Consider the following 17,818-nt stretch of genomic DNA (forward strand, 5'->3'; position numbering starts at 1 on the left):
GAGCAAAAATCTACTGCTTTTATTCTTCCTTTTTTTAATAAAAAAAAAACAAGCATGAGGTAGTTGTTGTGTTAAGGAGGGGGGAAAAACACCATAGAGAAATAGCAGTACAAATGCTACACTAGAGACACACACTACTAGATTTTTTTTCCTTTTTCATATAAAAATTAAATAATATAAAGATGCTCTGAGGAAATAAAAAATACATTGTCATACATTAAAAAGGAGAAAAAAGAGAGAGGCCAATACCTAAAATATTAGGTACAAGAACCTAGAGGGCCCCATCGCAGCAGGAATTCCTCACCGAGCCCACAGTGAAATTAACAAGAGCCCTAAATGGACCCCCGATCCTTTCAGTGGGGCTGAGGCAGGAGGGCTTCCTGCCTGGAAAGCGGCCTGTGTTAACACAAACATCCAGGCTAGTGAGGTGACCCAGTTGCTGGAGGTGGTTCTCTATTTTCGGAACAAGTTGTTAGAAGCACTCGCAGAGTGTGTAATAAGTGGCGGCAACACCTGCCTGCAAAGAAAGGGCCAGCATCCACCAGAAACATGGGGGTAGGGGGAAGGCTGCTTTCCTGCTGATGATGAACACAGAAAACATGGGGAAAGGACGGGAGTGGGGAGCTTTCTCAGCCCCAGGGCCACATTCACCTGTGGGTAACCTCCTGGGGGCCGCATGCCAGTGCTGCATGGGGGCCATAGGCAGAAGCAATGGCGGTGAAGTAGGCTAGATTTAGAGGTGTGCCAACTTAAGAGGTTCCTACAGCCCCACCTGCCCCTCCGCATTCTCTATGACACAAACAGGAGGCAGTATTGCAGTTCAGGGACACAGCCCAGCACCTAGGAGGTCTGCATTGCCAGATCAAGAGGCCCATGGAGGTGTGTGCATCTTTGACCCCCCAGGACTGAGGCTCTCCACCCCCGTGGAAAGGCTTTCATTGCAGGGGAGGAAAAGCTGACCTGTGGTCGTGAGCACGTCAGGGTGAAGGCTAAAGTGAAACTGTTGTCCGGGCCAATAAAACCTTCATTCCGCTTGATTCAGCTGAGCGTATAAGCCGGCCCTAAATACTGCAACTCTCACATAAGGTGAGGGAGCAGGGATGTCACAGCAGCATTGCAAAGGGGACAGGGGTGACCCTCTATTCAATCAGAAAAGTCAGCATCAGTAGAGGACGCAACCCAATAGGATGCCTGCCTGGGAGGTGGAGGGAAATTTCAAGGAATAGGTTGAGCGTTTCGGAACAGTTCCACAGCCCCACTGTGCCCCCCCCCCAATGCTTTCCTGCTGCTGGATGTTGAGGGCCAGGTTGGTTGGGGCTCCTTTTAAGCACCGGAAGAACACCAGATGAGCTGCAGTGCACTCGGAATACCTGCAGACTGAATTCTGCGTGCTGGTAGTAGAAACAGGTTACTGGAGTCCTTGGACCAATGGCAACAGGGAAAGGATCGCCATATTGTTCCCTGGGCCCTTTTACAGGCCCTTTTTACAAAGGTGGTTAACTTTTATTCTGCTTTTGGGGCAGGGGGTTGATAAAGGAATATCTTTAGCATCTAATGCACACTTGATGCACAACACAGTTTCCGCTCCTACTTCAGAGAGGGAGATCCAACAGCCTTCCAGAAACTGCAGGACTGCAGCTTTAACCATCCTGATTGCTGTGTATCACACACTTGGAAAGTGTCACCTGGTTCGGTGTTAGACTGGAGACAGACAAAAGTTTTAAGCTGAAAGTAGGTTGAGAGAGGCGACCATTCGAACGGCCTTCCATACTGAATCAGCTCTCATCCCTCTGTCTGCAGTGGTGACTTCTCTCTACCTGTGTTTTTAAGTAGAGTTCAAAACAAGACATGCACATGGAGGAAGGCGGTCGGATTTCTCTAACTGTGTTATTTCAACTGAGATCTGTTTGAACAAAATGTGCATTTATGTTATGCTAATGCAAATTCATTTTTGGCATTTCCAGTTACGGATGCCATTAGGCACGGGGATTCTCTTTCCTGTTTTTAAAAGTAGGGGTAAAAGCATTAATTCTGGATAGTTGATATTTAATATAATTAAAATATTCCTATTGGGGTAAAAAAAAACCAACCCTCATCACATAGTCTTTAAGACTTGTAAAAAGCATCCCCCTCGAGGCTGAATGTGGAAAGTGTCCCTTTCCTCCTAATCTTGCATATGAAATAAGCTGAATTGGTGCCAGGTGTTGGCAAAGGTATCCCTGCCCCCCCCCAGTTAAAGGGCTCAGCAGCTACAAACCAATACAACCATCCTTGCACAGGGTGGGGGGTTGAGGGAACGGCTCAGCCAGATGAGAGCCAGTGCACCCCACCTGTTTAGGCCCTATATCAGCAAAGGGAGACCCTTCCATAGGGTCCTGTGTTGACACAAGAGATTCTGGGTCGGTTTCACAAGTCACACAGCCTACTGCTCCTCTGCAAGGCCAGATTGCCAAAAGGCCTCGTAAAAGCTGGACCCAAAGACCTGCTTACTCTGCGCCCTACAGAGGTTCAAACCTGACACTGGTGCCAACGTCAGAAGGGAGCAGCGCTCATTCCATTGTGCCAAGGCTCCTCCTGGCTGCATGGCAACCACCAAAAGGTGGCACTATGGGGTTGTGTGGGCTGGAGGGGGGAAACCCTGGTGGGATGAAAACACCCTGAGGGCCTTGTGTGGCCCACACTGGCCCTTTGTGACCCCAGAATACCAGTCCATGGCACCTTCTTAACCCTCAGCAGCCACATAAAGGTAAAGGGACCCCTGACCATTAGGTCCAGTCGCAGACGACTCTGGGGTTGCGGCGCTCATCTTGCTTTATTGGCCGAGGGAGCCGGCATACAGCTTCCGGGTCATGTGGCCAGCATGGCTAAGCTGCTTCTGGCAAACCAGAGCAGTGCATGGAAACACCGTTTACCTTCCCGCTGGAGTGGTACCTATTTATCTACTTGAACTTTGACGTGCTTTTGAACTGCTAGGTTGGCAGGAGCAGGGACCGAACAACAGGCACTCACCTGGTCGCGGGGATTCGAGCCGCCAACCTTCTGATCAGCAAGTCCTAGGCTCTGTGATTTAACCCACAGCGCCACCCGCGTCCCCAGCAGCTACATAAACGTTTCCAAAGTGGATGCTGCAGGAGAACTGCTCACAAAATAAGACAGGCAGCAGCTTCTGGGGTCCTAACGCAAAGGCAAAATACTTGTGGGGTTGGGAGGAGGTCTCCATAGTAAAAACGTTTGGGAGGCACTGCTGTACCTTCTTAGAGGAACACAGGAAGCTGCCTTATACGAGTCCATCTAGCTTGGTATTGTCTACTCTGTCTGGCAGCAGTGGCTCTCTGGGGGTTTCCAGGCCCTCCTCCTCCTCCAAACCAGGAACTGTAAGGCTATTTAGTACCATCGAGGGCTAAGCCTTATTTCATAGGTATTACGTTACTTCTAAGCTCTGCTCTGGTCAAAGGTTTATAGTCAACACCCTCTTCAAAGATGGTGGACGCAGGCCACACTCTCAAACACTGAGGGTGAATTGATTATACTAGAGAGGCTGCTACACAAGAGGGCCTGCGACTGGCCTGTGGGGAAAGCCTTGCGCAGGTTGGCTTGCGCATCTTCTCCCCCTTCTGGAAGGGAGTCAGAGTCCCCGCTCTCGGCCGAGTCCAGGCTTTGGCCAGGCCTGGGGAAGCCAGTGTCTGTCTCAAGAAATTCAGCGGCCATCTTGTGGGCCTGCCCATCTATCCTGAGCAACACACTGTGGGCCTCAGGGTCACTCTCGTTTTCTTGGTCCTGGGACACTTTGGTGAGGCTCAGGCTGGGGGACGCCTGCCGTGACGAGTCCTTCGCATGGAGGTGTTCCCGTTCGCAGTCCTCAGAGAGAACAGGTTCCCCGTCCAGCACACAAAGCTGGGAGTCAAAATCTCGGTCAGAGGCTGAGAAGTCGGAGTGGACAATGACCTCTGCTTCCATCTGGTTGAAGTTGGTGGGGACACGTTCCTTGTTCACGTCGTTCTGTATTATGAAAGAGACAAGCAAAGAGTAGGAACAGCAGTGAAATACTGCAAGGTGTGCTTATCAAAAAGCAGGAGGTGCATCTTGAACAAACGTAGGATGAGGAACACCTGGCTTGACAGCAGAACATATGAAAAGGATCTGCAGGTCTTAGTGAACACAAGCTTAACATGAGTCAACAGTGTGATGCAAGAGGAAAAAAGTACAGTGGTACCTCAGGTTAAGTACATAATTCGCTCTGGAGGTCCGGTCTTAACCTGAAACTGTTATTAACCTGAAGCACCACTTTAGCTAATGGGGCCTCCTGCTGCTGCTGTGCTGCCGGAGCACGATTTCTGTTCTCATCCTGAAGCAAAGTTCTTAACCCGAGGTACTATTTCTGGGTTAGCGAAGTCTGTAACCTGAAGCATGTGTAACCCGAGGTACCACTGTATAATGTCTCTGGGCCTTAAATTGAGGCTCATATAACAAAAAACAATATTTAGAATATACTGGACCCCATTAAAGGAAAGGTAAAGGGACTCCTGACCATTAGGTCCAGTCGTGACTGACTCTGGGGTTGCGGCGCTTATCTCGCTTTATTGGCCAAGGGAGCCGGCGTACAGCTTCCGGGTCATGTGGCCAGCTGACTAAGCTGCTTCTGACGAACCAGAGCAGCGTTTGTTTAAAAAAGCGCTATCTAAGATATCTAACTGCTGGAGATGCAGCAGGGATAATGCTTCTCTAAAATATGTGTTTTTTCATTGTCCTATATTGAAAGATTTTTGGCAGAAGCTAACTGAAACTATCAACAGAACTATATGGAACAACCTTGCATTTACAGAGCAAAATATCCTCTTGAATTATATTTGCAGCACATGGAACCTTGCAAAAGGACAATGGGGGTGGACTCTCTGTGCCCTTACCACAGCAAGAAGACTGATACTGATGAGTTGGAAAAATAAAAATGTGGCTCCCTTCTACGATTAGATTGAAAACTTATACAAACATATGAACAACTTCCATATAAACACAGAGTTGCAATGGGCAAATTCAATGATATCTGGAATCCAGTCTTACAAATACTGTAATAGGTTAAGATCTGGTGATGTCCACACACAAAAAAAGTATAATGTCCAGATCAAGGGAAGTCACTAGAGTCTGAGTAGCTATCCAGCCCAATTATGCTGACCCCTGGCACCAACCTGGGGAAATTCCTATAGGTGCTCTGTTGACAGAATGCACTTTCTCCTGGTAAACTAGTCAACCAGGCATTCTGAGGAGAAGCCAGGAATTTAAATGTAACTTCGCAGTCCCCAGTGTTATGTGAGCCCTGCAAACAAATCTTTTCCTTCTTGTTCCAAACAGCAAGAACCCCCCTGCTGGGAATACACACCGTAACAACCTCATAGACCAGCGCTTGCAGCAAGACCTTTTGCCCTCCGTTGGACGCCATCTTCAACGATCCGTTCAAAGCCATGGTGGGATCTTTGGGAGCTGTGTCTCCATAGCCAGCGATGCTGTTTGCCCAGCTGCTCAGCGATTTCTCCCAGGGAGGCTACAGAATTGTAAGGAAAGGAAGGTACATTATCTCTGGTGCCACACAGGAAGATCCAAGGTCTGTGGGTGGAAATGAAGCCTAAGGGTTTTGGGGACACTTTGCTGCTGGGATTTGCAAGGCAAATGGAAGCAGTGGGAATAAACAAAGGTAAACAAAATGAACTTTCTAATAATGTAAAAAAGGAAAAGGCTGTTCCCCACCGGCCTTTCCCAGATGTTTCAGACCGCAACTCCTGTCAGTCCCAGCCAGCACAGCTCTCTAAAGCATCTGGAGGGAACCCGTAAGGCTGCTCTTCTCCAACCAGTTTGAAGCCATGGTGAAATAATCAAATAAAGGCTTTGTTTCCACTCAGGTGAGTCTTGGCTGAGCCACTTTGGACTTAAGGTAGCCAAATGCAATAAGGACTTAATCCCAGCACATAATTAGTATGTCAGGGAGAAAGGTAGTCAACAGCTGCATGACATGCTAGCTTTCTAGGTGAGGGGATTAAAACTTTTTTTTTTGGTACAGAGGAGTATTCAGTGATGTGAGCCCTCATCTGCAGTCTAGCACTCTAGTGAGAATGAGGGCAAAAAGGGCCTCAACAAAGTGTATATGAACTCTTGCAAAGCGTTCTACTCTTTAATGAGTTTCTTACCGCTTAGTGACTTGTAACAAAATAAAAATATTAAAGACAGCTGGGTTAATTGCTTTAAAAAAAAAAGCAACAGAAACAGAATTTTGCAGTCTTCTGAAGTTAGACAAATTTATTCAGCTTTACATCATTTCTTCCCCTGCTAGGTTCTGAATTTCTCTGGCTTTGGCTCACATGTTTCAAGTCTGCCTTTGCAGACTTAAGGGAACTAACTTGCTTGTTTGTTTGTGGGAGCGGGCAGGATGGAAGAATGAGTTTCTTGTCTTTCTGCCTCTAGGTGCTCAGCTTTGGACTAGTTTGGACCAAGTAAATTCATTCACAAGGAGGGTTGATACATGATGTATGTGTTTCAAAAGGCCATGGGTTTTCTTCTCCTCTCAAAATCGCCAAAAGGAAAACAACATCAGCTAGGGATGGGCCCCTGTCTTTGCAAAGAGGTTCCCTTGTGTGGAGACACAGCCAAAACCTGACTAGAGGAGGAGGAAGAGGAAGGCAGAAAGATGGGAAATGAAGAAGTGAATTGGGCTGTTAACATAGCAGGAGAGAGAGAGAGACAGAGAGAACGAACCACAGGCATGTGAGAGAAAGAATCAGGCAGCAGTGATGCTAAGACATTTTAAAATGGGAGGCTGACAGTCCTGTGGTTTATCTTGCATTGGATGATCTCCTTCAAGAGGTTTCAGCTGCATGGCCAAATCCTGCTCACTCCCTCCAGCCCCTGATCCCAGACTCAAAAACTATTGCTTCATAAACCAGGCCAAAACCTGCTCCTCTGCGGCGTTCTCCAGTCCCGTGGGCCACAAGTGTTACTCTGTTTGCAAGTCTAATTAAATTATACAGCTAGAAGAGAACTTGTCAAGGCTCCTTTATCCTCTCCTCCTCTCCGGTTTGCCATAAAAACTACCACGCACAACACTTTGGGCCTTTGCCTGGCCTTTCAGAGCTTGAGCTGGTTAGCTCTCAAGTTGGCCTTTTCCAGATCCCAGAGTGGGACGGTTTCTCTGGGTGCCCCCAGCTGGGGCAAAGGGACTTGTTCTCAGGTGTTTCGAAAGGTACAGAGGCTGCTGTTCCCACCCACCCACCCACTCCCCAACCTTCCCGCGAGTGGGAAATTGAAAATGGCATACCACAGCCCTCCGAGTCTTGCAAGGAGGACCAAGGGAGGCCTCCATATCCACTGGAAATGTCAGGGTGTTGTCTCGCCTTCCCTCCCACCCCAAAGCATGCCAGGTCCTGCTCTCAGTACCCCCAGCCCTATTTCATGTCTTAGAGGAGGACCATAGGAATCTGTCTTATCCAAAGTCAGACCATTGGTCTATCTAACTCAAAATTGTCTACAATGACTGGCAGAAGCTTCTCTTCAGGGATTCTGGGAAGGAGATTCCCCCAGCCATTGGGGACTGAACCCGGGGCTTCCGCATGCAAAGCAGATGCTCTAAAGCTGACCTATGATCCTTAGTCTAAGGCTGCCTTATACCAAATTAGAGCCTTGGTCCATCTATCTAAGGTCCAGGGCCTTCTCAGTGATGGCTCCGACCTGGTGGAATGCTCTGTCCCATGAGACCAGGGCCCTGCGGAATTTAACTTCCTTCCACAGGGCCTGTAAGACAGAACTATTTCACCTGGCTTTCAGTTTGAACCTGGCCTGATCTTTTGTTCCCCTTCCTTCCCTTCCCCTCCCCTTTTTGTGAAGATTGCCCTCTCTGGGATCCCACAGCTGGTTCTCCCCTGGTCTCCTCACTGGCCCAAGTGGGACTAATTTAGCCAGCTAGCCCTGGTGATCATTTAATGTTTATTGGATGGATTTCCCCCCAAATTGATTTTTGATTTTATTGTTATTTACACTTTATACCATATTTTATGCTGTTGTGGTTTTTTTTAGCATCAATTAAGTGTTCTAAATTTTGTTGTTAGCTGCCCTGAGCCTGGTTTCCTGAACCAGGAAGGGCGGGGTATAAATTATTATTATTATTATTATTATTATTATTATTATTATTATTATTATTATTATTCTCTCAGAGCTGTCTACACTGACTGGCAGCAGCTCTCAGACAGGGATGCTCTCCCAGTCCTGCCTGAAGATGCTGTACATTGAACTCAGGACCTGTGTTCTAGCCACTGAGCTACAGACCTTCAGATTCTAACACTGGATTATAAAGAGAAATGCAATCATGTTTTTTTCCTCTGGGGGGAAAAATAAGATGAAACAGGAGGAAGGATTAGAGTAGAGGGACCTTCCCTGACATCTGCTTAGCATGCTGCTGTTCTGGCACGGAAACAGTGGAGCGGGTAAGAAATCAGAGTGTGATGCTTCCTAACACGAGGTTGACCTTGGCTCAAGTCGAGCTGACCTCGTTTCCACGTCAAAAGGTGGAGGGGAGCACACCAGATGTTGTATGTTTCTCTCGTGCCGTGACCTTTCCATGGCATGCCGTTGTTAATAATCCAGATGGGAAGGGACAAGGAAGGGTGAGCTGGGCACGTTAAAGAGCCTCCTTGTGCCAATCTTATGGCCAGGGCAGCTGGGCCAATCTCTTGGGCAAGGACACCTTCCAAGCCAAGACTAAATCAGAGCGCCTAAGACTCTTAAGACTAGCCCCTCAGGGTCCTTCTCACTCTTCAACTCACAGTATGTCTAACTCCGCACAACGCCCACCAAAAATACACCACCAAAAAGTAGGACCAAAGGGGACACAAGTAAACATATCCAGATTTATAGGCATGGAGGGAAATTTAGAAACAATTGCTAAACATTCAATAGAAATACTTCTCACCTTGGAGGGGAGGCCTGGGTGCCTGCATGGCTAAATTAGGGTTACCAGACGTCCCCGTTTCTCGGGGACAGTCCCTGAATTTGTGAATAAGTCCTTGGACAAATTCCATCTCCGGAATGTCCCCGGATTTCATCTAATGTCCCTGGGAAACGCAGCAGCGGCGGTCTCAGCAGCCCGGAACAGTTAGCCCTGGCTGGCTTCAGGAGCTGCTTGGAAGTCCCCATATGATGGTGGTGCAGGGGCTCTAAGATGCAGCTTCCGGGCTGCCTCCACCTTCCTTGACCCCAGCAACTAAGCTGTGAAGAGAGGCTTCATGATGCCTATCGGAGCATCTCCCAACTCCTACTTGCGTGCAAGCAGGAGTGGGGCAGGGATCTCTCAGCTGTGAAGGGAAGCTTCACAGGAGGGGGCAGGAATAAGAAGGTAGGCCGATTGGGGCTGGCTGAGGGCAGGCTGAGTTTGGATCAGATGCTACTACTTAATCCGTTCCAGAAGACCGTTCGGCTTCCAAAAAGTTTGAAAACCGAGGATCAATGGGCTGGCTGCAAAGTCAATTGGGGGGGGGGATTAAAAACATGGCTCAGCAGCCATTTGGCTTCCGAAAATCGTTCAAGAACCAGAGCAGTTACTTCTGGGTTTTCAGCATCCAGGAACCAAAACGTTCCAAAACGGAGGCGTTCGGGAACCAAGGTTTGACTGTATGGGCCAGGTCTTGGTTAGGCAGCCACATTTCCTCCCCCCCCCAAAAAAAACCTCATAGATTTGCTTTTAGAAAAATAACAACACAGACCCTGAGCTTCCCAACCCTCCCCCTTTTTTGTAGAGATATAAAGTGGAAATCACACCCCAAAATCTGTCTCAAAATAAGGTCGGGGAACAACTGGCACCTGTCAATAATGGTTTGCGTAGAAGAAAATGAAAGACAAAGATGAAAGCTGCATCTTTTTATTGGGCCAACTGATGGTTGGGAAACCAGAAAACTGTGGAGTTTCAGCTGTTCCTTGTAGCTGAAACTGACCAGCAGCTACATTAAAAACCTAACCCAGGCTGGGCTGGTGGGTTAGCACAGACATCAAAGCCACCAGGACAAAGGAAATGAGTTTGCAGCAGCAGGATTAGCCAGCAGGGGCCTCTCAGTGGGTGTGAAAAGAGGGGGGTGGGTGAGGACTTCGAGATAAATGGATAAACACCCCTTCCCCATCACTTGCTCAAACCCCAAACAGCTCAGATGGAACAGCGAAGAAGAGTTGCGTTCATCCACGTTTTCCAAGATAACTCGGGTTCTCAATGGATGATGAAGCCACATGGAGACTCTCTTACATGGAGACTCTTCGAAGGAGGGCAGGCATCTTTCCTTCCCCCACCAAATGCTGACAGTAGTGGCAGAACACACACACACACACACACACACACACACACACACCCCTCTGCAGGGCAGGCTTCAACATAGATTGTCTTTGCTCCCCTCTAGTGGCCAGCCAGGGGCGTGGAGACCAGGCGGAAGATGTCTCCCTGCCCAACTCAAGGCTGAAACAAAACACTCACAGCTGCTGTGCTCAGGGCACCCATGCCCAGGTCCCTCCCTGCCTGGCAAAGGCCCTGCGGGGCTCTGGTTTGTCCCTTTCCTTTCCTGAAGGGCTGTCATGGGAGGACTTGGCCACTGAACTTCACGCTCTCCAGACTGGACTACCACAATACGCTCTCAGTGGGGCTGCCCTCGAAGGACGATCCAAAAAAATCAGCTTGTCTGATGTTGGCAGTGGTGGCAAGGAGGGGAGAAATTAAGCAAACAGGGTGCTAGGGTGGGCAGAGACCAGTGGTGGGGGTGCAAATCACCCCTTTCCCAGTCATCAGGTACATTGTTTGATGAGTGAAGCAGAGGTGGCAACTCTTCACCTTTCCTCAGCAAATCTGCACACAACCGCTGTAGGGGGGTTGTGAGTCTCCATGCTTTCCTGTGAATGGGTGCATGGGAGTGTGGGGTGGCATGTGACCCCCCCAAGGGCTCATTGCAGCCCTCAAACCGAAAAAGGTAAGAGGCCCCGATGAACAAAATCTGAGCAGACTGGCAGCTGAATCTTATTTCAACAGTGGTTGTGGGACAACTTCCCTCTCCGTCCCGCAAGACTAGAGGGCAGAAGGCTAGCTTAGGGGGCACAGACTAGCTTTGGGGACTCAGGAGGATGGGGTGGGTTACACCTCCAGCATCTGGCACCTGAGGCAGCTGCCCCACTCTGGCAAGTGGCAGGGCTGGCTCTGATGTTTAGAGTCTGCATTTGCCTACTGAAGATAATATCGAGTCTGAAAGGAAAGGAAAGACCATGTGTTGCATTTCTTAGGAGATCTTATACTTCTGCTTCCTCAGACAAGCCTCACAAGGTCTCAGATATGACTCCTCCTGGCAACCTGACCTGCTGTACAGGTGTGTAAAGGGGGACACGGTAGATACAGAGCCTTTTTCTCCCTCTCTCATCAGATTGTCACTCCAGACATCCATTGAAGCCGAATGGTCGAAAATTCAGGGCGAATACTTCTTCACGCAACATATAGTTTAAGGTTACTGTATTTCAAAAAGTGAAAATCCTGACACAAAAGTTGTTGAGTTTTTAAAAATTATTTTTGCTCAAACTCATTGAACTTAAATGTGACGTTCTGAACTATTTTTAATAGCTCAATCTACACTTCCGACATAGGAGCTGTTTATGAGGACCGAATACCAGCTATGTCCGGGAAATTCCGGACATATGGCAGCCCCAACAAACTATGGAGATCAATCCCACAAGAGGGAGTGATGACCACCACTTTGGATAGCTTGAAAAGAAGACTGGACAAAGTCATGGAGGAGAGGGCTATCAGTGGTGGTGTTTTGCTTTTGCCGCCAGAAGCCTATGAATACCAGTTGCTGGGAATCACAGGACGAGCGCTGCTGGGCTGAGGTCCTCCTCCTGGGCTTCCCAGAGGCATCAGGTTGGCCACTGTGAGAACAGGACGCTGAGCTAGATAGGCTCCCTTTGGCCTGATCCTGCAGCCAGGCTCTTTTTATGTTCTTATGTAAGCGGTTTACAAGCAGCTGAGCTGGAGCTATTACAGTGGTACCTCGGGTTACATGCGCTTCAGGTTACAGACACTTCAGGTTACAGACTCCGCTAACTCAGAAATTTTACCTCAGGTTAAGAACTTTGCTTCAGGTTGAGAACAGAAATCGTGCTTCAGCGGCGCGGCAGCAGCAGGAGGCCCCATTAGCTAAAGTGGTGCTTCAAGTTAAGAACAGTTTCAGGTTAAGAACGGACCTGCGGAACAAATGAAATACTTAACCCAAGGTACCACTGTATTCCCTTTTTAAACACAGTGGTACCTCAGGTTAAGTATTTAATTCGTTCCGGAGGTCTGTTCTTAACCTGAAACTGTTCTTAACCTGAAGCACCACTTTAGCTAATGGGGCCTCCTGCTGCCACCGCACCGCTGGAGCACAATTTCTGTTCTCATCCTGAAGCAAAGTTCTTAACCTGAAGCACTATTTCTGGGTTAGCGGAGTCTGTAACCTGAAGCGTCTGTAACCCGAGGTACCACTGTACAGGGAATGGAAGATAAGAGAGGGTGAATTGCCCCAGGGCCATGTGGTGAGTCCTTGGCGGAGACAGAGAACATGAACCCAGGTCCACCTCCATTTCTCCACCCACAAAGAGGTTAAAACCTCTGGCTGTAAAGAAACTCTACCCTGCCCAGCTAAAGCTCTTGCCACCCGACTGCACTTTGCCCTCCTTCCCGTCTCCAGCTTGATGGCTGCTTTCTCTTCAGGGCTGGGGACCCGCAAAAAATGTCATGATTAACGCCAACGCGAAATCCCACGCGCTCGCCACACACTTGTTTCAGTCAATCTCCTAATTACCTTACACATTCTCCACAGGCTACAAAGACAGGAATAAACTGATTAGCTAAATTAGGCCAATTAAACATTCCCTAATGAAATGAAATGCTCCAGACAAACTCTGGGAAGCTTTAAAGAAAAAGGGTGGGCGGGGAGGGGCAAGCGAAGTGGGGAGGAAAAGCAAAGGCGGCACAATTGGCAGGCAAAATAAGTTGCCGCGAAAGAAAGAAAAAGTTATAAAGGGATCTTGGAGCAGAAACTGCCATGACAGCAAGACTTGGGGGGTGGAGTGGGAGTGTGGACAATGCACGGGTGCAGCCCCCCCCCTTCTGCCTGTCCATAAAACACACCAACCTCCAGAACCTTATGATGCAAATCTGTGCATGGGGTAACATCTGGCCACAGAAGGAAGAAGGTAAAGGGACCCCTGACCATTAGGTCCAGTCGTGACCGACTCTGGGGTTACGGCACTCATCTCACTTTATTGGCCGAGGGTGCCAGCGTACAGCTTCCGGGTCATGTGGCCAGCATGACTAAGCCACTTCTGGCGAACCAGAGCAGCGCACGGAAACACCGTTTACCTTCCCGCCAGAGCGGTACCTATTTATCTACTTGCGCTTTGACGTGCTTTCGAACTGCTAGGTTGGCAGGAGAAGGAACCGAACAACGGGAGCTCACCCCGTCGCAGGGATTCAAACTGCTGACCTTCTGATCGGCAAGTCCTAGGCTTTGTGGTTTAACCCACAGCGCCACCCGCGTCCCTCAGAGGAAGAAGAATGGTGCTCAAATCCATGACCATATCTTGCACTCTGGCATGCAGTTTGCTGACACCAAGCCCCAACCAGCAAAGGGGAATGGGCTAAATACACATGCAGAACATCTTGGGAAGCAATAAGTGGGAGCCACTGACATCTCTTAAGACACATGATTTGGCTTGGTTCTGTACTGCAGAAGTTCTCTCTGGTACTCCAGGTTTAGCAATTATTATTTTACACTACCTTAGCACAGGGATGGCTTAGCTCAGGGGCCCGTTGCGTTTTCTAAGCCCGAGGGCACTGGTTGCCAGCAAGTCCTCCACTGAGGTCTTCCTATGGTATCTGTGAACCAGCCTCCTGCTCCTCTTCGCTGCTCCCTTTTCCTCCCTTGCAAAGTACATACAGCTGAAGGAGAAAGCTGGAAAAGCGACTCTCTTCCCCACTTCCTCCTTCAGCTCTATGTGCTCTTCAAGGTTCAGGTTATTTTTGCTCAAGCTCACTTTTGCCCAGATCCTGTGATCCCAGCAAACGTTTTCTCTATTGGCGGTACAAGGCAGTGGGGCAGAGGCCTGATCCATGGGAGAGAACTGAATGGGGGTGGGTGAAGAGATGCTTACTGAACTCAGCCAAAAAATCAAAGTGTGCCTTGCAATTGGCTATCATGTACTTTCTTTGCAGAAATTATCTGGCCCCACCTGGATAGTCATAATCATTTTCACCCCAAACCAGACACTTCTTGGCTCTTTTCAGTTTTACCCCACCCCCAGCAATCACGTTAAAGGCTGCTCGGCAATTGTTTTTATTTTAAGCTCTAGCAACCTGCTTCCATCTTGGTGGAAGTGGTGCCTGGGAACTTTTGCACATTCTCAGCATGTCCCAAAATGTCTCCCAGTGCCTAATAAATCCAAACCCCCTCTTCCCAAAGTCTCATCCATGCATTGTCTAGCTGGCCCTGCGTGTGGAACAGGTAGCATTTCAGAGAAAGCCACCTTGAAGGTCCTGTCTTTCATGTCCCCCTTCCCCTTCCAAGCAATCTAATTTGAGTTTTCAGGATCGCCAGGAACATAATCTGCCAGCATTAAAATATCTTCACTGCCTTCAACATTTTGAGGCGCAATTCAAACTGTAAGATGTAACCTCCCCCAAAATATCCAACCCACCTTGGGAGCAGGTTATCTGATGACTGCTTGTTTCCCTTCAAAGTGGCAAGGGGATCCCCATGAAATAGGACCATAGGACCAAATAAAATACCTTTCTTTTGATGTGGCCTGTGCTGTCATCCAGGGGGCAACCACGAATGAGGCCCTGCACTTCAGTCAGCTCCATGATGTCCGCCGGTGGTGAGGGAGCATCATCAGAGAGCGGGGTCATCAGGGACTCCAGTTCATGAGAGTTGGAGGGGGCCACAGGAAGGGACGGTGTTTGCCGGCTCCGGTGATAGTAGGTGTGGTTCCCGGCTGCTTGGGAAACCAGGCCTGCCACAGACTCCCTGCAGGAGTGAATGAACAAAAGACTAAGCGCTCACCAACCAGTAACGAAACTTCCCCTGCAGCTCAATGAATGCTGGAGATTTCCCAGCAGACTGAACCAGTGCTAGGCATAGGACTCATTCTTGGCCAATAGCAGCAGGTTATTAAGTGACCAATTGCTGATTTATTTGCAGTGGGATGATATATGGAACAGAAAGCTACCTTATACAGAGTTAGACCCCTGGTCCATCGAGGTCAGGGTTTCCCAAACTTAGGTCTCCAGCTGTTTTTGGACTACAACTCCCATCATCCCCAACTAGCAGGACCAGTGGTCAGGGATGATGGGAACTGTAGTCCAAAAACAGCTGAAAACCCCAGTTTGGGAAACCTTGATCTAGGTCATTATTGTCCACAATGGCAGGTAGAAGATCTCCAAGATTTCAAGCAGGTTTTCTTTTCAGTCCTGCCTGGAGATGCAGCCAGGGACAGCACCTGAGACCTTTACTTTCAAAAACTGCGGCACTGCCTTCCTAATTCCAGCAAGGCAGCTGTGTTAGTCAGCCAATACAAAAAACATATGCTATGGTACACTTTAGAGTTGCAGCTACTTTTGTATTATACTGAGATTATCCTGCTACGTGTGTCTGAGACGATGCTTTCTCTAGCACCATAGGAAACAGCCTTTGACTGAGTCAGACTATTGACACATCTCGCTCACTGCACTGACTGGCAGTGGCCTTCCAGGGCTTCGGACAAAAGACACAGAACAGAGGCTGCGATACAGATATGGCAGGCTCATGGCCGAACGGACAGACTTCAGTTTGGTCTGAAGTACTTTGGGCCAAGGCAAGGCAGAAACCTACCTTGGCTTGTTGTTGCGAAAGCTGGCGCACATGCAGAAGAGGACACACAGCAAGCCTAGGCAGATTCCCACGATGATCCCCGTGACAGAGTGAACGTCCAGCATATCTGAGGGACACAGGGGAGCAGTCAAAGAGAAGAGGGTGATGCCACGGCCTGTCAAGGCGAACCCCACTTTGCACTGTGTGCGTTGCTGTGTGTACCTGAGAACTTCTCCTGCAAGGTCTGCACGTCCTTGACGTTGGAGTACGGCCCTGACCCAACCACCGTCTTGGCTCCCATCTTGAAGAAATACCGGGTGTCGCTCTCCAGCCCGTGGACTTCGGTGCTGAACGTATTGCCTGAGCAAGAGAGCAAACCCAGCAGGTGCTCAAGTGTTGCAGACTGGTTAAAAACACAGCGGATGTTCTGTGGCTCCCATGTAGTAATAATAATAATAATAATAATAATAATAATAATAATAATAATATTATTATTATTTATACCCCGCCCACTCTGGGCAGCTTCCAACGAAAGATTAAAAATACATTAAAACATCAATGAGGGTGTAGATGCTCCTTCAGGTATACAGTGGTACCTCGGATTAAGTACTTAATTCGTTCCAGAGGTCCGTACTTACTGTATTTTTTGCTCTATAAGACTCACTTTTTCCCTCCTAAAAAGTAAGGGGAAATGTGTGTGCGTCTTATGGAGCGAATGCAGGCTGCGCAGCTATCCCAGAAGCCAGAACAGCAAGAGGGATTGCTACTTTCGCTGCGCAGCGATCCCTCTTGCAGTTCTGGCTTCTGAGATGCAGAATATTTTTTTTCTTGTTTTCCTCCTCCCAAAGCTAGGTGCGTCTTGTGGTCTGGTGTGTCTTATAGAGCGAAAAATACGGTAACCTGAAACTGTTCTTAACCTGAAGCACCACTTTAGCTAATGGGGCCTCCTGCTGCTGCCGCACCGCCAGAGCACGATTTCTGTTCTCATCCAGAAGCAAAGTTCTTAACCTGAAGCACTATTTCTGGGTTAGTGGAGTGTGTAACCTGAAGCGTATGTAACCTGAAGCGTATGTAATCCGAGGTACCACTGTACTGGGCTGAGGCTGAGGAAGATAGCTTCTTCTTCTTCATACATCCACAGGGGTGGGGAAACTCTCAGTCCAATTTCATGTGGATGGCAAAGAGGGGGAGAGAGGGTGGCAGAAGAAGAAAAGACCTATTCACTGCCATCCCTGCTCACCCTGGCATTTGGCCCCTGGCAGATGACCCCTGAGGGAAAGTTGAAAAACGAAACTACTCCCGTACTCCTGCGCAAAAGTTTCCTCTATGCATTTTTTTTACCTTCTTTTGTCAGTAGAGTCCACATCTCATCAGGTTGAGTGTGATTGGCATTGTACAGGATGAGGTACTCCACGATGATGCCATTTGGCTCAGAGGGGGGGCACCAGTGAACCTGGACAGCATATGGGTTGATGGGGTGAAGCCGCAAGTCAGAGGGAGGCGTTGACGGCCCTGCAGGAAGGGGAGGACAGAACGCAAAAAGGGAGAAGGGGGTTTATCGAGCAACCGTTAAGGCAGCCATCTCCAGATGTCAGTCACTGGGCAGAGGAGGTACGGTAGAGACCACCTCCCCAGCCAGACCATTCCAGAGAAGAAGAAAATAGTTCAGAATTACAACAGGGGGTTGAGGGAGATCACAGCTCAGAGGCAGATGAGGGGGAAAGCTGGGAAATAATGGGAGAGGAGGAAGAAGAAGCACTAGGGGGCGACAGCTGACAGACACAGCGTCTTTACAAAGCATTCCAGCCCCCCCCCCAAAACCCGGCGAGCCTTGAAAGTAGGAGAGCAAAGAGCTCAAAGGCAGAGGGCGCTTGTCAGCACCTGTAGTGATGACACATGAAGGGAGAGAGGGAGGAGTGGAGACTCACGCAGAGCAA

General features: G+C 48.8%; 1 protein-coding gene across 2 annotated transcripts in view; it reads right to left on the reverse strand.

The window, feature by feature from the left end:
• The window catches only part of IGDCC4 (immunoglobulin superfamily DCC subclass member 4), a 75,666-nt gene continuing 57,848 nt past the window's right edge, over positions 1-17,818 (reverse strand). For both annotated transcript variants that reach the window (XM_083586263.1, XM_083586264.1), the window contains 6 exons: positions 17,223-17,393; positions 16,104-16,241; positions 15,903-16,008; positions 14,822-15,059; positions 5,375-5,536; positions 1-3,999 (listed from right to left, as the gene is read on the reverse strand). In XM_083586263.1, coding sequence (XP_083442389.1) covers positions 3,475-3,999; positions 5,375-5,536; positions 14,822-15,059; positions 15,903-16,008; positions 16,104-16,241; positions 17,223-17,393 — 1,340 coding nt within the window. In that variant the 3' untranslated portion in view covers positions 1-3,474. The remainder of the gene's footprint in view (positions 4,000-5,374; positions 5,537-14,821; positions 15,060-15,902; positions 16,009-16,103; positions 16,242-17,222; positions 17,394-17,818) is intronic.

Source organism: Podarcis filfolensis, assembly GCF_964270895.1.
Source record: "Podarcis filfolensis genome assembly, chromosome: 14".
In the NCBI taxonomy this organism is placed as follows: Eukaryota; Metazoa; Chordata; class Lepidosauria; order Squamata; family Lacertidae; genus Podarcis; species Podarcis filfolensis.